Source organism: Pezoporus wallicus, unplaced genomic scaffold, assembly GCF_028554395.1.
Source record: "Pezoporus wallicus isolate ANWC-B61680 ecotype Strahan unplaced genomic scaffold, APGP_CSIRO_Pwel_v1 contig_7265, whole genome shotgun sequence".
Taxonomy (NCBI): Eukaryota; Metazoa; Chordata; class Aves; order Psittaciformes; family Psittacidae; genus Pezoporus; species Pezoporus wallicus.
Genome location: NW_026635568.1, coordinates 1,020,525 through 1,039,174, shown reverse-complemented (window position 1 = coordinate 1,039,174; position 18,650 = coordinate 1,020,525). Strand labels below are relative to the sequence as shown.

At 48.8% G+C, this 18,650-nt stretch overlaps 2 protein-coding genes across 3 annotated transcripts; one reads left to right on the top strand and one right to left on the bottom strand.

The window, feature by feature from the left end:
* The first annotated feature begins 923 nt into the window (after positions 1-923).
* Positions 924-16,049, top strand: GALM (galactose mutarotase). Of its 2 annotated transcripts, none has more exons than XM_057396895.1 (8): positions 924-1,230; positions 1,768-1,922; positions 4,376-4,582; positions 6,060-6,141; positions 8,475-8,616; positions 8,903-9,077; positions 9,226-9,332; positions 15,927-16,049. In XM_057396895.1, exons 1-7 carry the CDS (start codon positions 1,035-1,037, stop codon positions 9,301-9,303), a joined length of 1,035 nt encoding a protein of 344 aa, XP_057252878.1. In that variant the 5' UTR covers positions 924-1,034; the 3' UTR covers positions 9,304-9,332; positions 15,927-16,049. The 2 variants fall into 2 exon arrangements, with proteins under 2 accessions (XP_057252878.1, XP_057252877.1); XM_057396894.1 differs by lacking the exon at positions 15,927-16,049 and adding an exon at positions 12,628-12,929.
* SRSF7 (serine and arginine rich splicing factor 7) lies at positions 10,768-18,001 on the bottom strand. The gene is made up of 9 exons (XM_057396897.1): positions 17,877-18,001; positions 17,364-17,544; positions 17,064-17,240; positions 16,106-16,180; positions 15,912-16,013; positions 15,541-15,594; positions 14,292-14,336; positions 13,678-13,713; positions 10,768-12,665 (listed from the first exon to the last, which is right to left on the bottom strand). Exons 1-9 carry the CDS (start codon positions 17,902-17,904, stop codon positions 12,611-12,613), a joined length of 753 nt encoding a protein of 250 aa, XP_057252880.1. The 5' UTR covers positions 17,905-18,001; the 3' UTR covers positions 10,768-12,610.
* Positions 18,002-18,650: the final 649 nt, after the last annotated feature.

The window sequence follows — 18,650 nt, the reverse complement described above, 5'->3', positions numbered from 1 at the left end:
TCCAGAGAGACCTTGTAACAGTATTCCAATACCTGAACAGGGCCTACGGGAAACCTGGAGAGGGGCTTTTGACAAGGGCCTGTAGGGACAGGACAAGAGGAAAGGCTTTAACCTGGCAGAGGGGAGATTGAGATGAGATCTTAGGCAGAAGTTCTTCCCTCTGAGGGTGCTGAGGCCCTGGCACAGGTTCCCCAGAGAAGCTGTGGCTGCCCCATCCCTGGCAGTGTTCAAGGCCAGGTTGGATGTGGCTTGGAGCAACCTGGTCTAGTGGAAGGTGTCCATGCCCGTGGCAGGGTTGGAACTGGACGAGCTTTAAGGTCCCTCCCAACCCAAACCATTCTGTGGTTTTATGAGCACTGAAGTGCCCTGAGACCAATTTAGAGCTCTGTCAGCAGGCACTAGACCTGACTTGTCCTTCCTGTGGAGGGCCTCAGGGAGGGGTATAATGGGATAAAGCACCCTTTTGTCATGTCATACTTCACAAGGGCCCTGAAGGCGGTAGCACTGTAATCATGAAACTGGGGAAGCAGCACTGGTGGCGGCAATTCTCTGCCCCCTGAACGCCCTGAACATGCAGGCTGGCAGCCGCGCTGCGTCCCCCGGCAGCACAAGCCAGAGCACGTACCGCTTTTCCTCCCTCTTTCCGGCCCCCTTCCCTCTCTCCTCTGCCTCCCCCAGCTTCCCGGACCCAGAAGGCTGACGGCACCGATCCGCACTGCACCGCATCCCTCCACAGCCCCACCGCATCCCTCTATAGCCCCACGCATCCCTCCATAGCTCCACCGCATCCCTCCATAGCCCCACCGAATCCCTCCATAGCCCCACCGCATCCCCGCACCGACACGGGGCGTTGGGAGCAGCCTACGCGCGGCCAAACCCCTCCCCGCGCCATGTGAGGCAGCCATGTGATGTTTATGACCGCTCTTTAGATCCGTGTTCGCTCCGCTCCCGGCCCCCATCGCTTCCTCCCGAGCTCCCTTCCTGCAGGGCCGCGGCTCCCGGTGGTGGTGCCGGGGGGGAAGGTTTGGGGAGCGATGACAGAAGTGACGAGGGAGGTGTTCGGGCACATGCCCCGGGAGGAAGGAGGAGGAGAGGTGGAAAAATTCACCTTAAGGTCGGGCAGCGTGAAGGTGGAGATCCTGTCCTTAGGGTGCATAATCGCGGCCCTGGAGACGAGGGGCAGGGATGGGGTGTTTTCGGATGTTGTCCTGGGCTTTGACACTTTGGAAGGTGGGTCCGAACCTGTCTCTTTGAAACGAAATAATTAAGAAATCAGGCAATTTAACCAGTGTTTCCTGGTTTTATTGCAACAGGGCATGAGCTGCTCCTAACAGGCCCCTCCAAATCATGGGATAAATAAATGCAACTTCTGCTGCCTGGGCTGGGTGGTGGAGGGGGAATGGGGACATTGGTGGCTCCAGGTCTCTGTCATGCTTTGACTGGCAGTGAGAGGCCTTTTCTGCGTATCTGCAAAGGATACAAGATCCCATCAGGCTATTTTAATAAAAAAATCATAGAATTATATGATCACAGAATGGTCTGGGTTGGAAGGGATCTTAAAGCTCATCCAGTTCCAAGCCCCCTGTCACGGGCAGGGACACCTTCCCCTAGACCAGGTTGCTCAAAATGTGCCTGAGCTGTGTGTCCTGTGAAGCACCGGGACTGCAGTCACCTATTCAGTACCGGGGGGAAGCAGGGACACCTCTCAGGAGACCACCCATCCTGTCCCATTCCCCCTGTTTAACCACGCGCTGTCTTTCCGCGCAGGTTACACGAGGAAGCACCCCTTCTTCGGTGCCGTCGTGGGGCGCGTTGCCAACAGGATTGCGAAGGGGAGGTTCACGGTGGACGGGAAGGACTATCAGCTCTTCCTCAACAACGGGCCCAACAGCCTGCACGGCGGAGCCAGGGGGTTTGACAAGGTGAAAACCAGGCTGGTTGGTCGAGGTGTCCTCCAGCACGCAGCCTGCGGGGCTGTGGCAAGAGGGTACTGGTGTCTTCGCTCCCCACCCTGCGGGGTTTTCTGGTGGTTGTTGGGTTGAATCAGCTCCCAGAAAGTGCTGTAAGTGCAGGGATGGGGAAGTGAGAACCTCTGAACGCTGGGTTGGCTTGTCTTTGGTGGGTGGCTTAGCAGGGATCACTTCTGTCATCCTTGGCTGCCGTGCACAGGGTTCCTGTGCTTCCTCTGTGTTAGTGCCGCCCTTGAAGCCTCATGAGCTCAGTTTTTATGGGGGTGTCCTGCGATGAGGTGCTGCTCCCTCAGAACTGCGGTTGGGACATGGTGGTGAGGAGCCATCCTTGTGCGTGCTTTCAGGCTGTTACCTGACATTGCTGTGTCCCCTCGCCAGCCCTTCTCTGTGACCTCCAGAGAGAAAATAGCCTTTCCCTGGCCTCAGGGCACTCAGTCCTTCCCATCTTTTCCCAAGAGCTCCTGCTGAATTCCAGATACCACCCATGCACTACAAGTGGTAAGAGCAGTGGAGCATCTCCTCTCATGAAAGCCTTGCTGATTAACCTTGCTGATTGCATATACAGGCTCAGAAGTCTCTGCTTGCCTGAAGCCTTGGGCTTTGTTGGATCAAATGCATTTGTAACCAGCAAGCACACTTTTCCCCACAGGAACACACGTGAATATGCTGGTCGAGCTGCTTCCCTGGGTTAATGTTTTGTTTGTGAAAGGACACCCAGGGGCAAAAGTCCGAGTCACCTTTGGGCAGCACAGCGTGAATTGGCATCAGATCAGGATCAAGTGCTCCTCAGCAGCCTTAGGATAAAGGGAGTGACTTGGCTGTTGCACCCCCAAAGAGGACAACTTGGTTCAAAGTTTCTTTATACACCCTGACCGCAGTGAGCTGGAACCATGCACTCCTTTGCACCCATGCTTCCAGGCTGTCTTCAGCAGAGGAGACATGGTCTCTTCCCCTACCTCTTCCCCTTGCTGAAGACATGCCAGCTTGATGCCAACAAGGCAGCAACACTTCCCAGTAAGAACTTGGGGGGAAGCTCAGGCCCCTGCTCAAGACCCCCTTCCAGCCAAGTAATGGTCAGCCCTAACAAAAACAAGACACGCTGGCTCTTGGCTGTGACTCATTGCTCATTGTTTTTTCCTTTCTTGCAGACCTAGGTGCTGTGGTCAGTGTGTGTTCTGATCACAAGGGAGTTTGCAGACACACTTAAATGGTGGCAATATCTGACCGCACTGCTGGGAGGCTGGGGAGCCTTAGAAAATAACACTTAGCTTTAACAGACAGTGGTATCTGTGTGCTTGCGGGCCCTTAATAGATTTTGCTTCAAAGATCTTAAATAGAAACTCATACGTAAAGCCACAGTGTCCCACAGCAGTGGGAGCTGCAGTGGAAGCACTCGGTGCAGGAGGACCTGCTCTGCAGCTTGTTCATCACAGTTTTTGAGCAACCTGGCAGGGGTTGGAACTGGATGAGCTTTAAGGTCCTTCCCAATCCAAACCATTCTGTGATTCTATTTGGCACCCTCAGTTCCCGTGTTCGGTGAAAATTATGGCTTTTGACAAGTGCTCTGAGTTTGTGATGTCTGCATAGGACATAAAAGGGGTCATCTCTAAAGCATTATGTGGTCCCTCCCCCTAGCTCTGTCCTCTTTGACCGGTAATGACTGTTCCTTAGGTAGATGCAAAGCTCCAGAGACTGGGAACCTCACTTCTTGTCACATATCTGTCCTGCAAGGGACTGAGACATCTGCTTAGCATCAGGTCCATGGCCAGGGTCAGAGAGGCTGTCTGGACAGCTACGTTTCCAGTGTGCTGGCTTGCTTCACTCACCAGCAGGTTTGGCTCCAAGCAGAGCCCTAGTCTCTGGCAGGGGCAAGGAATGGAGAGGTCTCAGTTCTGTGGATTAGCACTGACATGGATGTACCTAGCAATACATTTGGTATCATTTAACCCAACCCAGGAGCTCGCTGACTGTATTTTGTCCTAGAAGCAGCACTGAGTGAGCTGAGGGAGGGGTGGCAGCTTGTTGAGGTGATGTTGCACACCAGGATATCCATGGGAGGGGGAACAAGTCCAACTGGAGGGCAAAAATCAAACACATGGACCCTCTGAGGCATGGAGTAACACAGGCTGGGGCAGATCCCCATCACAGCAAACTGCCCTGGCTGTTTGGCTGCCCATTGGAAAGCTTGCTCCCTGCTGCTGGCACTGGCTGACCAAGGGCAGGCTGGTGCTTGTGTTTCCTCTTGCTTCCTTTTTTCTTTTTCAACCAGGGGATATTGGTTTTTAGTCCTTCACAGGGAGACTGTTTGGGTTTGTTGGGGTTTTTCCCCTCCTAGGAAAGATGATTGAAAAAGCTGTGTTTCAATGCATTATTCCTTGAGCACCTTTGTGCCTGGGTCCTTGCAGGTTCTCTGGAGCCCCCAGGTCCTCCCGAACGGTGTCTGCTTCTTCCGGCTCAGCCCCGATGGAGAAGAAGGCTACCCTGGTGATCTGCAAGTCTGGGTGACCTACACACTCAATGGTGAGGAGCTGGCCATCAACTATCGAGCCCAGACCAGCAAGACAACACCCATCAACCTGACAAACCACGCGTACTTCAACTTGGCAGGGCAGGTAAGCGTGGGGAGATGAGCGCCATGGGGGGACACTGCAGGGAAAGAAAGCCTGGGGACCCATGGGATGATCCATGGGCTTCCCATGAGGTGCTGAAACCAACATGCTGTGGGGAATCAGCATTCCTGGGACACACGAGTGAGGGTTGTCTCTATGCATCATGGGTTGGGACAGGACTGAATCACATAGACCTCAACTGAGGACACATTATCCCAGAGCGTGGTGAACAGAGACATGAATATTAACTCTCCTTTTGTGTGTGAATGGGGAGTTTAAGTCTCTCCTGGTCCCTCAGAATATGTACAGAACTGGCACGCCCTAGCGATGGACTGGCATTTCTTAGTTGCCTTATGTTGGCACTTCTGAGACAACACACTGAACCTTTGCTGGATGGTGCTGCTGAGATCAGTGCCTGTAGTGCCAGCCAGAGTCAGTGCAGCATGGAAATACTGAGGTCAAAATGGGGAGGAGAAGCAACATGGAAAGAGGATGTGAGGCAGCCAAGGTGGGGAAGTAGCAGGGTGCAGAGAGCTGCCACATACCAGAGTCCTGCCAAGTAGACAAGCACTGTATTGTAGCTGCATTTGAGTCTCACCCTTTTTATAACTGTGCTTGGAGGAAAAGGATCTGCGAAATTCAATATTGCTGGGCAGAGCAATAGGATGGGATAGTGCACACTTGGATGTGAGACAAAGACCCTTAGAAGGGTTAGTGAGAGACATCCCAGTCCCTCCATGCAGAAGGTCTGCTCAGGCTTCTGCTCTAACAATTCATCCCTGTCAGTGTTCAAGGCCAGGTTGGATGGGGTCTTGAGCAACCTGGTCCAGTGGGAATTGTCCCCATGGAAGGAGATTGGAACTAGATGACCTTAAGGTCCTTTCCAACACAAACCATTCTGTGATTCTGTAATGGCTGTTCAGTTGTTAGCTTACCCTCTGTTTGTCCTCCCAGTGGTACCGTAATAGCCTGCAGCATGCAGCTCAGGTGAACAGGAGACCTTTGGCCATGAAATTGCTGCTCAGATTAGACAGTGACGTGCAGGCTCAGCTTAGATCCTGCTCCCAACCCAGCAGGCTCCCTGCCAGCATCCCCAAGGCTGCAGGAGGGGGAAGAGGAGCGCAGCCAGCCTCTGCTTTGCTGCAGGAGATGAGCCAGGAGGATGGGTTGCACTTCCCCATGCTTCCTTCCCCTTTTGCCCATTGCTGTGTGCTCAGCAACAGCATGTTTTGGCTAGTCTGATAGTCTCGCAGGATTTACAGATTCTAGGTCCCATGGACCCCTAGGATTTACAGGTTTTGGCTATGTTGGTACCTTTGTCCTGTACCCCAAGTGAAGGTGGGATGACAGCCAGGAGGTCCCCCAGGCACTACAAGGTCAGTTGTACCACTGTGGGCAGTCACATCTGGGCTGTGCTTAAAGATGCTTGAATGGTGGAAGGGCTGCAGCAGGAATCCCAATATTTGCCATCCTTCTGCAGGGCTCACGGGATATCTACGACCATGAGATCTCTATTGAAGCAGATTCCTACCTGCCTGTGGACAACACCAAGATCCCCACTGGTGGGTGGTGAGACACGCGGTGCACATGGTGGAGGAGGTTTTACGCATGAGTGTGTGTGGGTGTTAAGGAACAGCACTGCCCAGCAAGGGGAAACACAGGACCCCAGGAACAGGAGGGCTCTCACCCACAGGTGAGGACTCCAGCACTGAGCTCTAGAGCTGCTGGGATCTCTGGTACTCAGGAGCCCAGCATCATCCTTCCCTGCAAGAGCTAAGCCATCAGTCCCCTCACTGGGTCAGGAGATCTGGCACTGCTGGCTGGGAGGCTGAAAACACAAAACCAACACTTTTCTTTCCTGCCTTTAATGTTCTACATGATTAAAAGAGGAAAGCCAGTTAAGGAAAACAGCATGTTTCTCCCCATAAAGGCCAGGTTGGATGGGGCTTAGAGCAACCTGGTCTAGTGGAAGGTGTCCCTGCCTGTGGCAGGGGGTTGGAACATAATGAGGTCCCTTCCAACCCAAACCATTCTGTGATTCTATGATTCTATAAATGATCGAGCTGATAAGTTAAACAATCTGAACAAGCTGGGACAAGAAACATGTTCCTTATACCTGCAGGAGATCCAGCACTGAGCACATGCACTTAGCAATGGCCCTGCACTCAACAAGGGGGCACCTTGCTTTGGGTGGCTTGACTGCAACCCTCCCAAAAAACAGCTTCTCATGTAGTGTGACTGCTGAGTTGCAGTAGGAGTTTATCTAATTGCAAAATGATTCTTGATACCAGGTTATATTGGCTTTAAGAGTGAAAAGCACAAAGGGCAGAGAAGTTGGGTGCAGGGCAGGATGTGTGCCCCAGTGCTGCATTGAGCCCCTGGGCGGCTTCTGGTAAGCGTGAGCTCTGCTGGAAATGGCAGGGCTTGTTTCCCTGATGTTCTCGCAGGGCTGCTTTGATGAGTGCACCTTCTGGCTTCACGAGGTAGAGCAAGAGAAGCTTTAAAAAGGCAAAAGAAAGCTTTTAGCTCAGGTGTCCGGTAAAACCAGCACTACATCTGTGTTCATGCTGTGTGTGCGTGCGTCGGCTTGCATCTGCAGGAGGAGGTCTCACAGCTCCAGTGCCTTTTGCTCAGTTTGGTGTGCCAAGCCCGGGCTCAGGCTGGGGAAGACCTTAAGGCCATACCAAACCTACTGCCCTGCTTCTCCACACTGGTTTCAGCATGGAGCTGTTTCACAGCTTCCCTGCAGCTTTTTGCAGTTCCCTCTTGGTGTTTTGGGTAGATGTAGCTGTTGAAGCTGGTAACACTGTGTGTAGTCTTAGCCCTGGGGTTAGACAAGGTTTAAAGGCAGAGCCCCCGCATGCAGTGACTGCTGTGTTTTATCTAAGTGCGTAAATCAAAATGGTTTAATTTTGTTTTTTCAAGGTGTTTTTTGTGCCCCACAGCTGAATTCAGTGAATGTGCTCCTTTTAGATAGGATCAGAAGCCACAGAGATGTCCTGTTTCTCAGGGTTTGCAGAGCAGAACTGGTGCAGAGCTGCAGCTGAGCTGGGTGCTTTACTGCAGCGAGCAAGAGCACAGCACATGGGACCAGCAGCGGGGCTGGGATGCCCCAGCTCTGCCATGCCCAACACCTTTGGAAAGCTCTGCCTTTAGAGAGGGATAGAAAAATATGATTTTAGGGAAAAACTCCCTTCCCTACCCCTCCCCTGCCTCTCTCACAAGGGTTTGGGATGGCTGTTTTGCACTGTTTAGTATGTCTTAGAGTCGTTCTCACTGCAACAGCTTTATCGCAGGATGCTGTGTCTCCACATCAGGCCTTAAAAAAGACTTGAGAGAAAATGCTGGGTTTATTGTCTTAAGCTTTTTTTTTTTTTCCCCAAAACAGTGCCCTGAAGCAGAAGGGGACTGGTCTCAGTATATAGCCCATATGTCACCATTCTGGGAGGTGGGACACCTCTGTGGCCATCTCACGGATGTTTGTTCAGAGATCCAGGAGGATTCATTCATTTAAAGACAGACAGCATATGTATACGTATCTTATGCATATATAAATATTAATAGCTAATAAGTTAATTATTACAAACCTAAAACTTATATAGTTACACATACAGGCTCCCCCTCGTGCTTTCTGTCTCCCTGGCTTTGCTTTATCCCAGCTAAGCACAGCAGTGTCCACAGGGGCTGCTGGTAGGACAAGGTGGTGATGTCCCAGCCTGAGTCACAGCGGCCACAAGGCAGCCTTGCTCAAAGACAGGCACCTCAATGATACGAGGATCACAAACAGGTTAAACCCTCAGCTCACCAAAGGAAGGGATCTCAGCCCTGCGCAGAGGGCAGAACCATGGGTGTTTGCTGGCACGTGACAGATGACACTGCTATTCTCCTTGTCCAGGGGAGGTGGCCGCTGTGCAGGGCACTGGCTTTGATCTCCGGCAGCCTGTGGAGCTGGGGAAGCACCTGCAGAAGTTTGGCCTGGATGGCTTTGACCACAACTTCTGCCTGCAGCAGGAGCAGGCTCGACACCTTGCAGCCAGGTAGGCTTGGGACCCCAGCAGCAGTTTTCCACCCCTGCCTGTTCAGCCAGCTCCTTGGCATCCTCTACTGGCATAGAATCATGGAATAGTTTGGGCTGGAAGGGACCTTCTAAGGTCATCTAGTTCCAACCCCCTGCAATGAGCAGGGACATCTCCAACTAGATCAGGTTGCCAAGAACCATGTCAGCCTGGCCTTGAATGTCTCCAGGGATGGGGCATCCACCACCTCTCTGGGCAACCTGTGTCAGTGTTTTACCACCCTCATTGTAAAATACTCCTTCCCCAGGGCTCGCCACCCGCCCACTGGCAGGGCTATGGAAGTTCACACCACCCAGCCTGGCATCCAGTTTTACACCGGAAACAACCTGGATGGCTCCCTGAAGGGCAAAGGTGCTGTTGTGTACCCCAAGCACTCGGCTTTCTGCCTCGAAACCCAGAACTGGCCTGATGCTGTCAACAAGGTGAACCTCCCCTCACCTCTGGAGCTGTTTGGGTCCTGTGCAGGGAACTGTACCACCACAGCCACCCATGTCTATATATGAACCTCAGGACCCTTTCTGGTCCCTGGGGTGCACTCACAATCACTGACATGCTGCTGTCCCTCCCCAGCCCCACTTCCCCAACACTCTACTCCACCCGGGTGAGGAGTACAACCATACTACATGGCTCGTGTTCAACACTGCATAGGGGGATGCTGACTCCTATCACCGAGAGGGGTAAGTGCATCTAACAGATTAGCCAGAAATCCTACCAGGTGCTGAATGGCACTTTCAAAGCACCCTGGGTGATGCATCCCATTTGGGAACTTTGTTCCTCCTCTGTGGTTTTCACCCATGGTTTCTGCTGGCTTTAACTCCTGTCACCACCCCTGCCACTGTCTGGTCTGTGCAAAGAGCTCTCACCCTCTGTCCAGCCTCACCCTGGGCATTAGGCTCTATTTTTCAGTAAAAATGCACTGAAAGCACCTTGTTTAGGACATGGCATGTCACAGCTCAAACTACAGCAGGAGAGTATCTATCTGGTAATGGGCATGAGAAGGCTGATAAAGTTGTGGTTGTTCCTTACATCAGCTATTCCCACTAAAGAGCTCTCTGCTGTGTTCGCTGCTGCTCTGTCGCTGACCTGCGCCACAGCTTGATGTCAGATCATCCCTGCTCTTCCCATGACAGGCAACAGGGCAGCTGTCACGGCTGGAGCAATCAAGTCTGACAGCAGCATTGCAGTGACATAGTTATGCAGTGGTTGTACAGAATAGCTTTGCAGAGGATAGCGTGCTGGGATTATCCCAGCCAGCTGCCCTGCCTCCTCTGGTTTAACTCTTATTTTAAAGCCTAAGAGCATCTATCTGCACTATGCCTTGGCTGCTGAAGTGCAGCAGGTGCATCCATCTATAGTTCTGAATATACAACAGCTGAAAGAAAACCATCATCTTAATGTTGTGTTTCCACATGAACTACACATCATTCCCCAAACTCTGTAACAGGGACCTGTCTGATTATAACCTCTTATGTTTCTGATGTTCATTACAGTAGTTCAGTTACAGTAGTTCTGCCACCCTGACCCCCAAAACAAGCACCCTGCTATTCTGACACACACAGTAGTCACACGTTACGTGGCTGCAGTTCACACTACCTAAGGGCTGGTTGTCATTTGGAGGATAGAGCCATAAGTCCAGGAAATGCTTAGTTCAGGTTGTAAACCAGGGGGAGAAGCACCACCACCCCTGTGGGAGTGGGTTTACCTCAGGCCCATGCCCCTTGCCCACCACCCCCAGTCAGGCTGCACATACCCCACCCAGAGGTGCAGGGCCTATGGTCACAGCAGCAGTCATCACACAAACACATCCCTCTCCGGGCATCTTTTCCAAGAGCATGCAAACATTGCATGCAGTTTTTGGTGAACTACCAAACTCAGTTGACAGCTGGAGCTGCGCAGCCTGCTCCAAGGATAAAGACTGGAGCTGCAGGAGGCACGACAGCTGTACAGATTTGGTACTGCTCTCTCTCTGTACCTCACAAATGCTGGCTGTCCTCCTTGCTCAGGTCCTCACCACTAATCCTAGGTTTAGAGGAACCTCAGTCCCCTGCAGCCTCCTCTCCTCCATCTTCCACAGTGTTTCTGGGTACTGAAAAACAGGTACCAGTACAGCTGTCACATCAGTCTGCAGGTTTATTGTGGAGTAGGCATGCCTTAAGAGTACAGAAAAGAAAAAAGCTCATCAAATTCCAGAGCGCTGGCATACATATGCCTCTCACCAGGTACACTATGAACTGGGTAGGCAATGCACAACCAGGAAATATTCCAAACACAAGACACAGACTTTGGGAATTTCTGCTACATCACTGTAGTGTCACTGCCCCCCCCGCCCCCCTCCACTGTGGTGACCATGGAATTAAAATGGATATTGCCAGAATATCGATCATTGCTCCCAGCAGATGAAACACTTATCCCCATCGCTGAGCACCACAGGACTGTCCTGGCAGACACCAAGCACCCAACAGTTAGAACCAGGCATAAAGGCCAGACAATACTGCAGCATGACAGTATGCTCAGAACTGGACTATTAACTCATACACTGAAGAAGCTCCATAAAATCACTATTAACAGGAAAACCGGGTTTTAAAAATCATGGGTTACCCACAGTGTGACCAAAGTTAATCTTCTTGTTTTTTTTTCTGCTGTGCTTTACACACTGGAAGCAAACTGCCATGAGAGACACCGTAAGAAGTTGAAATAAGCCTCACTTTCCATTTCAGTGCCTGCTGCTGAAACTGGACTTTATTTCTGCTAGATGTGTTTGCTTTTCTCCCCTCCAGCTATCAGCTTGTTTGTTCAGTCTAACATCGTTTCCAGTCTCTTGCCGGGATCTGTGTCAAAATGCCTTATCATGCAATTCTTTTCTACAGAATGAGGACAAACATAGAGTTTGACATACCTATACACAAATAATTATTTCTGCAGGTGTGCACTTGCTATGAGAAAATAGCTTAATTCAACAAAACCACCTCCAGGATCTGGGCCGCTTTAAAACCGTATGGATTTCTGTGAAGCAGGTTAGAATTCCTGAGGTCAGCTGAGAGAATCTTTCACTTTAAGGAGGAAGGTTTAAGTGAGATGCATAAAGACTAGTAACAGCTTTCTTTTGCCTCTCAACACATTCTCCTAAGGTCCTTCAGAAAGTAGGCCAGAAGACCTTAAAACATCCCTCCAAAAAGGAAAATGTTAAAATGTTTCAAGACACAAGTTTTCTTTGTATTAACAGCCTAAAGAACCAAAAAATGCAACAAGCTGCAGTAGCAGTCATCAAGTTATTAATGATTTATGTTTAGAGATTTATGCAGATGTTACTCTTTTACACAGATGTCACTGTTTTGAATAAAAGCTCATCCTAAGTCTTTGGGCATCTGGTATCACAAGTTGTCAAGCATCAGAGTAATAAGCCTTGCAGAATAGTCAGATCAGGGAGAGGAAATGAATGACCACTAAATATAAGAATAAAAAGTGCATATGCTGATTTTTGGCCATCTGCAGACAGAGATGGATTTTAAATTCCATTTCAAAGGAAGCAGAAACTGATCCTTTCACCAAGCAGCATTCAACAATAACTGTGAAAAGTGACTGCTTGGAGAAGACACCGGTATTAGTCATTCCCATCCATTTTAGACATTTGTCATCCACATTACATGGCACACAGCTAAAATTACCCAAATGTTAACAGAAGCAGCAGGGTTACTACAGAGGAGTTTTAGTTAAAAATACACATTTTATTTCAATGTGCCAATAAAAAAGTCCCGCATTTTCGTTTCACGGGAAGTTAATTCATACAATAAAAAGAGACCTGTGCTAGTCTATTAGTGTGACTAACTCAGAAGATCCAGATCATGCCAAATTTTAGTTGATATACTCCCCTATCTACATTCTTACATTTACAAAGACACCACAAAATCCCTTATAATAATGTAAGCAAAATAACTTTCTTCCTAAAAGATTAACTTTAATCCATTCTTTCAGGACTTGCACTTCTTTGAGGGCTTCCTGATGGTGAACGACTGAAAGGAAAAGAATCCACAGTTAACATTTCAGTAGTCATGCTGGATTCACAAATACCAGAAAAAGCAACAAGAGGATACTCAGACTACTCCACATCCTTTAAGCACTGTTTTTATAAACTAAAAAAAAAAAAAATCACTATTGACAAAGTTAATGGGTTGACAATTTAATGTTAAAGATACTACCTTTTTCTTGTTAACTTTCATATTGTTGCATTTCTCTACTGTTAGTTTTACAATACAATTAAAATGTGATCAAGTGACCTTAACAGAAGCAGGATATTTCTTCACTGTTCTGATACAGCAACTTGTCAAAACTTATCATGATCATTCAACATTGAGCATTTATTCAAATCCTTTGTGATTGTGACCCAAAAGATCACCAAGGCAAGGCACACATTGTGGCAGGTCTACTACTATTTACTATGATACCTCTCCTCCCCACAAATCCTGAACACCAAATGGACTATTAAAGAACTCAAACTAGGGGAAAAGATGCTGATTCTGTCACTACACCTATATGCAAACACACAGAGAGATAACAATTTACTAATTTACTGGGGGCAAAAATTAATCCTGAGTAACAGCAATAAAACTAACAGGCTCAATCATCCATTCCTGACTGGTATGCAACATTACTCCACTCTCAATTCCCCAATCTCACTGTAGCTTTTAATGAGACTCAAAGCTAATCCCCACATTTATTCTGTGCTTTAAACTCAGTAGTTGAAAGTCTTTGTGCAATAAAACTGTTAGTGAACTGAACACAGGAGCAGACAAAGACAAGAAGTAATGCTGGTATATAACCAGTATCCCAAAGAATTATTACCAGCTATATATTTACCATATATAAAACCACAATCACAACATTATTTCTGTTGAAGAGATCTTGGCAAAATACCTCTCCATTATTTCCCTACAAGTGGCAGTCAAACTCCCCAGCAGAGATCACTGCAGATACTAAACTGCCAGCACTATGTAGTCTACATTATTAGTAGGGAGATGAACGTACCTTCTCTTTGGAGATGGTGATCGGGACTTTGACCGACTGTCAAAACAGAATATCATCAATGCAGCTTAAAGGTCAAATTCAACTTTTATATTAAAAACCTAATAAATAAGCATCTTAAACAGCAATGGAATCACTACAGGAGTCTGGCCAGAAGCTCTTTAAAATATTTAAGTTTTCAAATCAAGTTTTACTGTGACAGGGTATTTAGCATGGAGCCTTATTTTAAGCCACCATCTTCAGTAGACTGAACAGGCAAACAAATGGTAATAGAGGCAAGGCTTTGAGAAACATTATCACAGACTCCTGCTGTTTTATCAACAGCCTTCATAAAGCTAAAGCCCTTTTCCTGGTGGATAGAAAAATTTAACACAGCTGAGCACAGACACATACAAAATTACTATGCTGGAAACTACAAACAGGTAATGAAACCAAAGAGACAGACAAGGAACATATTCCAAACAGCTGCAGAGGAACTTCTATCTCAGTCACACCACCACCAGATTAGCTGGGCACACATTTGGGGAGATATTTTTGTAAAGGACTAGGCTCTGTTAGCCATTCAAACCTACTACTGAATACTAGCTACTACTACAGGTTTATCACTGTATGCTTACCTCTTAGCTGGCGAGCCAGATTTTGATCTCCCATGGGACCTAGACCTACAGAAAGAAAAACCATGGCTCAGCAGGGAAGCTGGTAGCACGCATGTTCCCATATTTGAGACAGGAAGATTCACACTAAATGTGTAAGACCTGGTATTAAGATGCGACATATTTTATTGACAGGTGGAGAAAGTGTACCTGATCAGTGAAAGGCATTGCTCTACTGCCTCAGGGAATTTCCCTTCTTATTAGCTTCTGAACTGTTTGTAAGAATGTCTGCTCTTAATGCAGCCGTCTTCTCGTCTTCATCTGTCCATTGCCTAAAAACTCCTGCTACTGCTTGCTGTTCCACTCTCAGAAAATACCACCACCTTTGAGCACTGAATCTCCCATCTTCAGCTATGGCCTTTTCCACTTACTCCCCTCAGCTAAAACTTCCCTTTTATTTTCCTGTGTTTGGTTGTTATGGTTACGTTGTTTATTTCAAACAGCAGCCATCAAACCAGAACAGTAAGTCTGGGAATGGGCTGTGGCAAGAGCAGTACCATCTCCTTCAGAGCAGAACCTCAATTTACTCTTGTTCTCCTATGACATCTTGCCCAGGACATCTCATCAACCTCTATCAGCCACACTGCCTGGACAAAATTGCATAAAGCAGACACTGCATTCGTTTACTATGGAAGGATTAAGCTACAACTTGAGAGAATGAATGACATCCTGTGTGCCTTTGAAATTTCATCTTATGGCACATTTATTGGTACAAAATAATTCTGACAAGTGTTTATCTCCAATTTAATTCAGCTCCTGCAGGCTGACACTTGTCAACAGAGCTGGAAGCAGCTATAATACTCAGTACTAACAAGCCCTTTGTGACTTGCCTGGCTATAGGCATTAGTGCTTTAATATGCTACCAGAAGGGCATCCCTATCCCTCTGACAAATAAAGGGAAGAATGCACAATCTCTTCTGTGCTATACAAAGAAAAAGGAAAAACCTTTTCTGATTAATTCTAAATTTGTTTGCTATGTTAGCTGTTAATACAACCTAATGAAAATGGTTCCATGATGACTACTGGGACCTGGATATCAGTAATACATAAAACAAGAACAACCACCTTCTGCACTGCTTTTTAGAACTACAGACCCCGATGTTAATGGGGTTTAAACAAAGCTTTTTCCGAAAATCTGAACAGCTCTTAGAAAGCCTAAACAGACTTTCCAGCAACTTTTACTAAGCACTTGCAGTCATAGAAGAGATCTTACCTGCTTCGGGGCCATGTAACAGATCTGGATCTAGATCTAGATCTTGATCTAGACCTGTAATAAAAAATAAACACAAGGTGAAATAAAATCAAAGTCAACTCTATCTACATGATCATTAGATGGCTTAGACATCAAAATTCATCATGGGATATGCAGTTGGGTAAGTGCTCAAAATTCATCATACAACCACACCTGTAAATTCAACTAGGATTATATCAGAGACTTTATAAATAAAGTGTGCTAAAGTCAGATTTCTAGAGGTCAACACCTTTTGCAGTCTGCTCTCCAACACCTCCTTGAATCCTCTAAATAAAGCAAAAAAACCCAACAAAAACAACGCACACAGGCTATTAAAAATTAACACCAATTACCTTGATCTCTTCAAGGATGCCGATCGGGACCGGCGGGGAGACACAGACCTAGACCTACGAGGAGAAACGGAGCGGGATCTACGATAGGAAGCTGACCTGGACCTGCAAAGAAGTTGATGAAAAAAGAGTTGCACAAGTGTAGCTCTTTTTAAGCAGAAGAAGCAAACAGGAATAAGAGACAAACTTAAACACACCTCCTACCACGACTCCGACTGCGTGAGCGAGAATACCTTCGTCCTCGGGACCGCGAACGGGATCTCGACCGGGACCTGGGTTTAGGTTAGAGAAAAAAGGTATGAGGACAAAGCTGCAGCAACCAATACATGTGAGGCCCTGCTGAAGTCAAAACTTATTTCAGACAACTAAAGAACTAGCATCTGTCAGTTGGAAAAATCTCTGGGCCTACTCGTCTTGAGCATTTTACTACCTAGAAAAATGTTAAAAGCTGAATGACATTGCAGAATTACATTAGAATAGAAAACACTGTAATGCGTATTTAAAATAAACCTTGCAAGTTTGCAGGTCGACCCTCTTTGGCCCAAGGTCTAGCAGATCTAGACGATCTAGAAGTATCTATAGCCGATCGCTGCATCTAGGTGTTCTCTTCAATCTAACGACGATCAAACTGACAGCCCAATGAGCCAGGGTGAGGCTTGATTGACGCAAGAAGATTTTTCTAGGTGGGAATGTGGTCAATCTGGTGTTCCTCTTTCTAAACCGGAGGGGGGCCCCAATTGAAAGCCAAATTTACTGTTACGGCGATCACCGTCTCAATTTTTCTGCCCTTAAAGAATAAGGTGAAGCTACGTGTAGATGGCTCGAGGGGATCTGGCCTCTTATGCTGATCACCTCAAGGTCTAGGAGGATCTTAAGTGTCGGATTTGCAAGGCGCCTCAGCATGAAATCTTAAGGCTCGTGACATTCTGAATCAAGGCGACTGACTCAAACGAAGAAACCTGAAAGGTTTTGACCAGGTTGATTATTAAGATATTAACATTTGATAGAAATAGCAACAAATTGTAATATACACCTATACAATTATTCTAGCGTTAAAGTTTAAAGAAAACTGGTGCAACATTGTGTTCTTGGCTAACAAGAGCTACACAACAGAGAACTGGCGAAGCAACCCAGCCACTCTGGCCCCACACGTACCTGCTCCTCCTTCGGCGACTATAGCGGTGACAATCATAAGCATAGTGGCCTTTCTCACCACACTCATAGCATCTGTCGTTTGGGTCAAAGGGGCGCCGGGCAGGAGGCCTGTCATAACGGGAGCGACGAGGCATCCCAGTTGACACTTCCACTCTAACTCTGGAGCCACAAATCACCCTGCAACAGGTTCATAATGCCCCTAAGTTAATTGTCACTGTTTATTGCAGAACTACAAAAAGGAGAAAAAAAAACCCTGGTCTTAAAACCGGCTGTAGCTTCTGAAAACATATACATACGTACTTTCCATCAAGTCCACGGACAGCATCCTCAGCATCCCTCGGATCTTCAAACTCCACGAAGGCAAACCCCGGCGGGTTCCTCGCAATCCACACGGTTCTCAGGGGCCCGTAGTAGCTGAAGGCTCTCTCCAGCTCGCCCTTTCCAGCGCCCGTGCCCAGGTTCCCCACGTACACCTTGGTCTCTGCCGGGAGCAAGGCCGCTGTCAGCGATGGTGCAGGAGCGCGCTCCCAAGGAAGCGGCGCCTCCGCTCCGCCTCACCCCTGGCGCCGCCATCTTGTGTGCGGGGCCCGCTACCGCCTTCACGAGCGGCGGTCACGCGCGCGCAACCCCCTTCCCCTTCCCCCCCCAGCCGCTGACGCAAAATGGCGGCGGCGACAGCGACAGCCGCCTCGATTTCTTTCCCCGCCACTGGCCGCTCCACCCGGCCCCCCACGGCGACTGCCCCTTCCGAAAGCTCCCCCAGCCTGCCCTCGCCGCAGCCCCCCGCCCCTCACCGCACCGCAGAGCACTCACCGCCTCCATAGCGGCCGTAACGCGACATCCTAACGGCTCCGCTCAGCCACCCCTCCGCGCGCACGCGCCGCCGCACGCGCCTGCTCCCTGCCCTCCTCTGCCTCCTCCCTCAGGCGGCGCGGGAGTGCGCGGCGCCAGGCGATGCGCATGCGCGTGGGCCGTGGTCCGCACCGGCCGTAGGACGGGCTTTAGCGGGGCGTTGTTGCCACGGCGACGTGCGGCCTATAGCGGCTGAGGGAGAGCGCCTGAGCCGGCGGAGCGGGCTTCTGTGCCTACCACGGTCTCGGGGAGCCGCCCGGTCACCGGTGGGTCCTCGCGGTGAGCGAACGGGACCGCGGCGGGAGGAGGAGCGAAGGCCCAGTAGTGCCTGACAAGCACCGTTTCCCCGGGGCGGAGGGAAGCGGTTCGGGCTTTGCCGGTCCTCCCAAAAGGGCGCTGTAGGACTGGGGAAGCGGTGCAGTAATACCGGCGGAGTTCTTTGGTCTCACGAATTGTGCATTTACAACTTCATCTGTGCCACAGCTTCCACTACTAGTACAGCTATTGGAGTTATGAGAGTTGCGCCGCTTTTTGACTGTGACTTAAGGTTAAATTTACGGTGTAAAAGCTGTAGTAACTGCTCACGATAGTGACCTTTGTCTGTAAATACAGCTTAGATGACAGGATAAAAAAAATAGGGGCTTTGTAGTCAGAACAATTAACTACAATAGAAAAAGAAAAAAATCAGTATGGACTAAGACCAGCAAAAATTAAAACCGAGTATGTTTGGAGTAT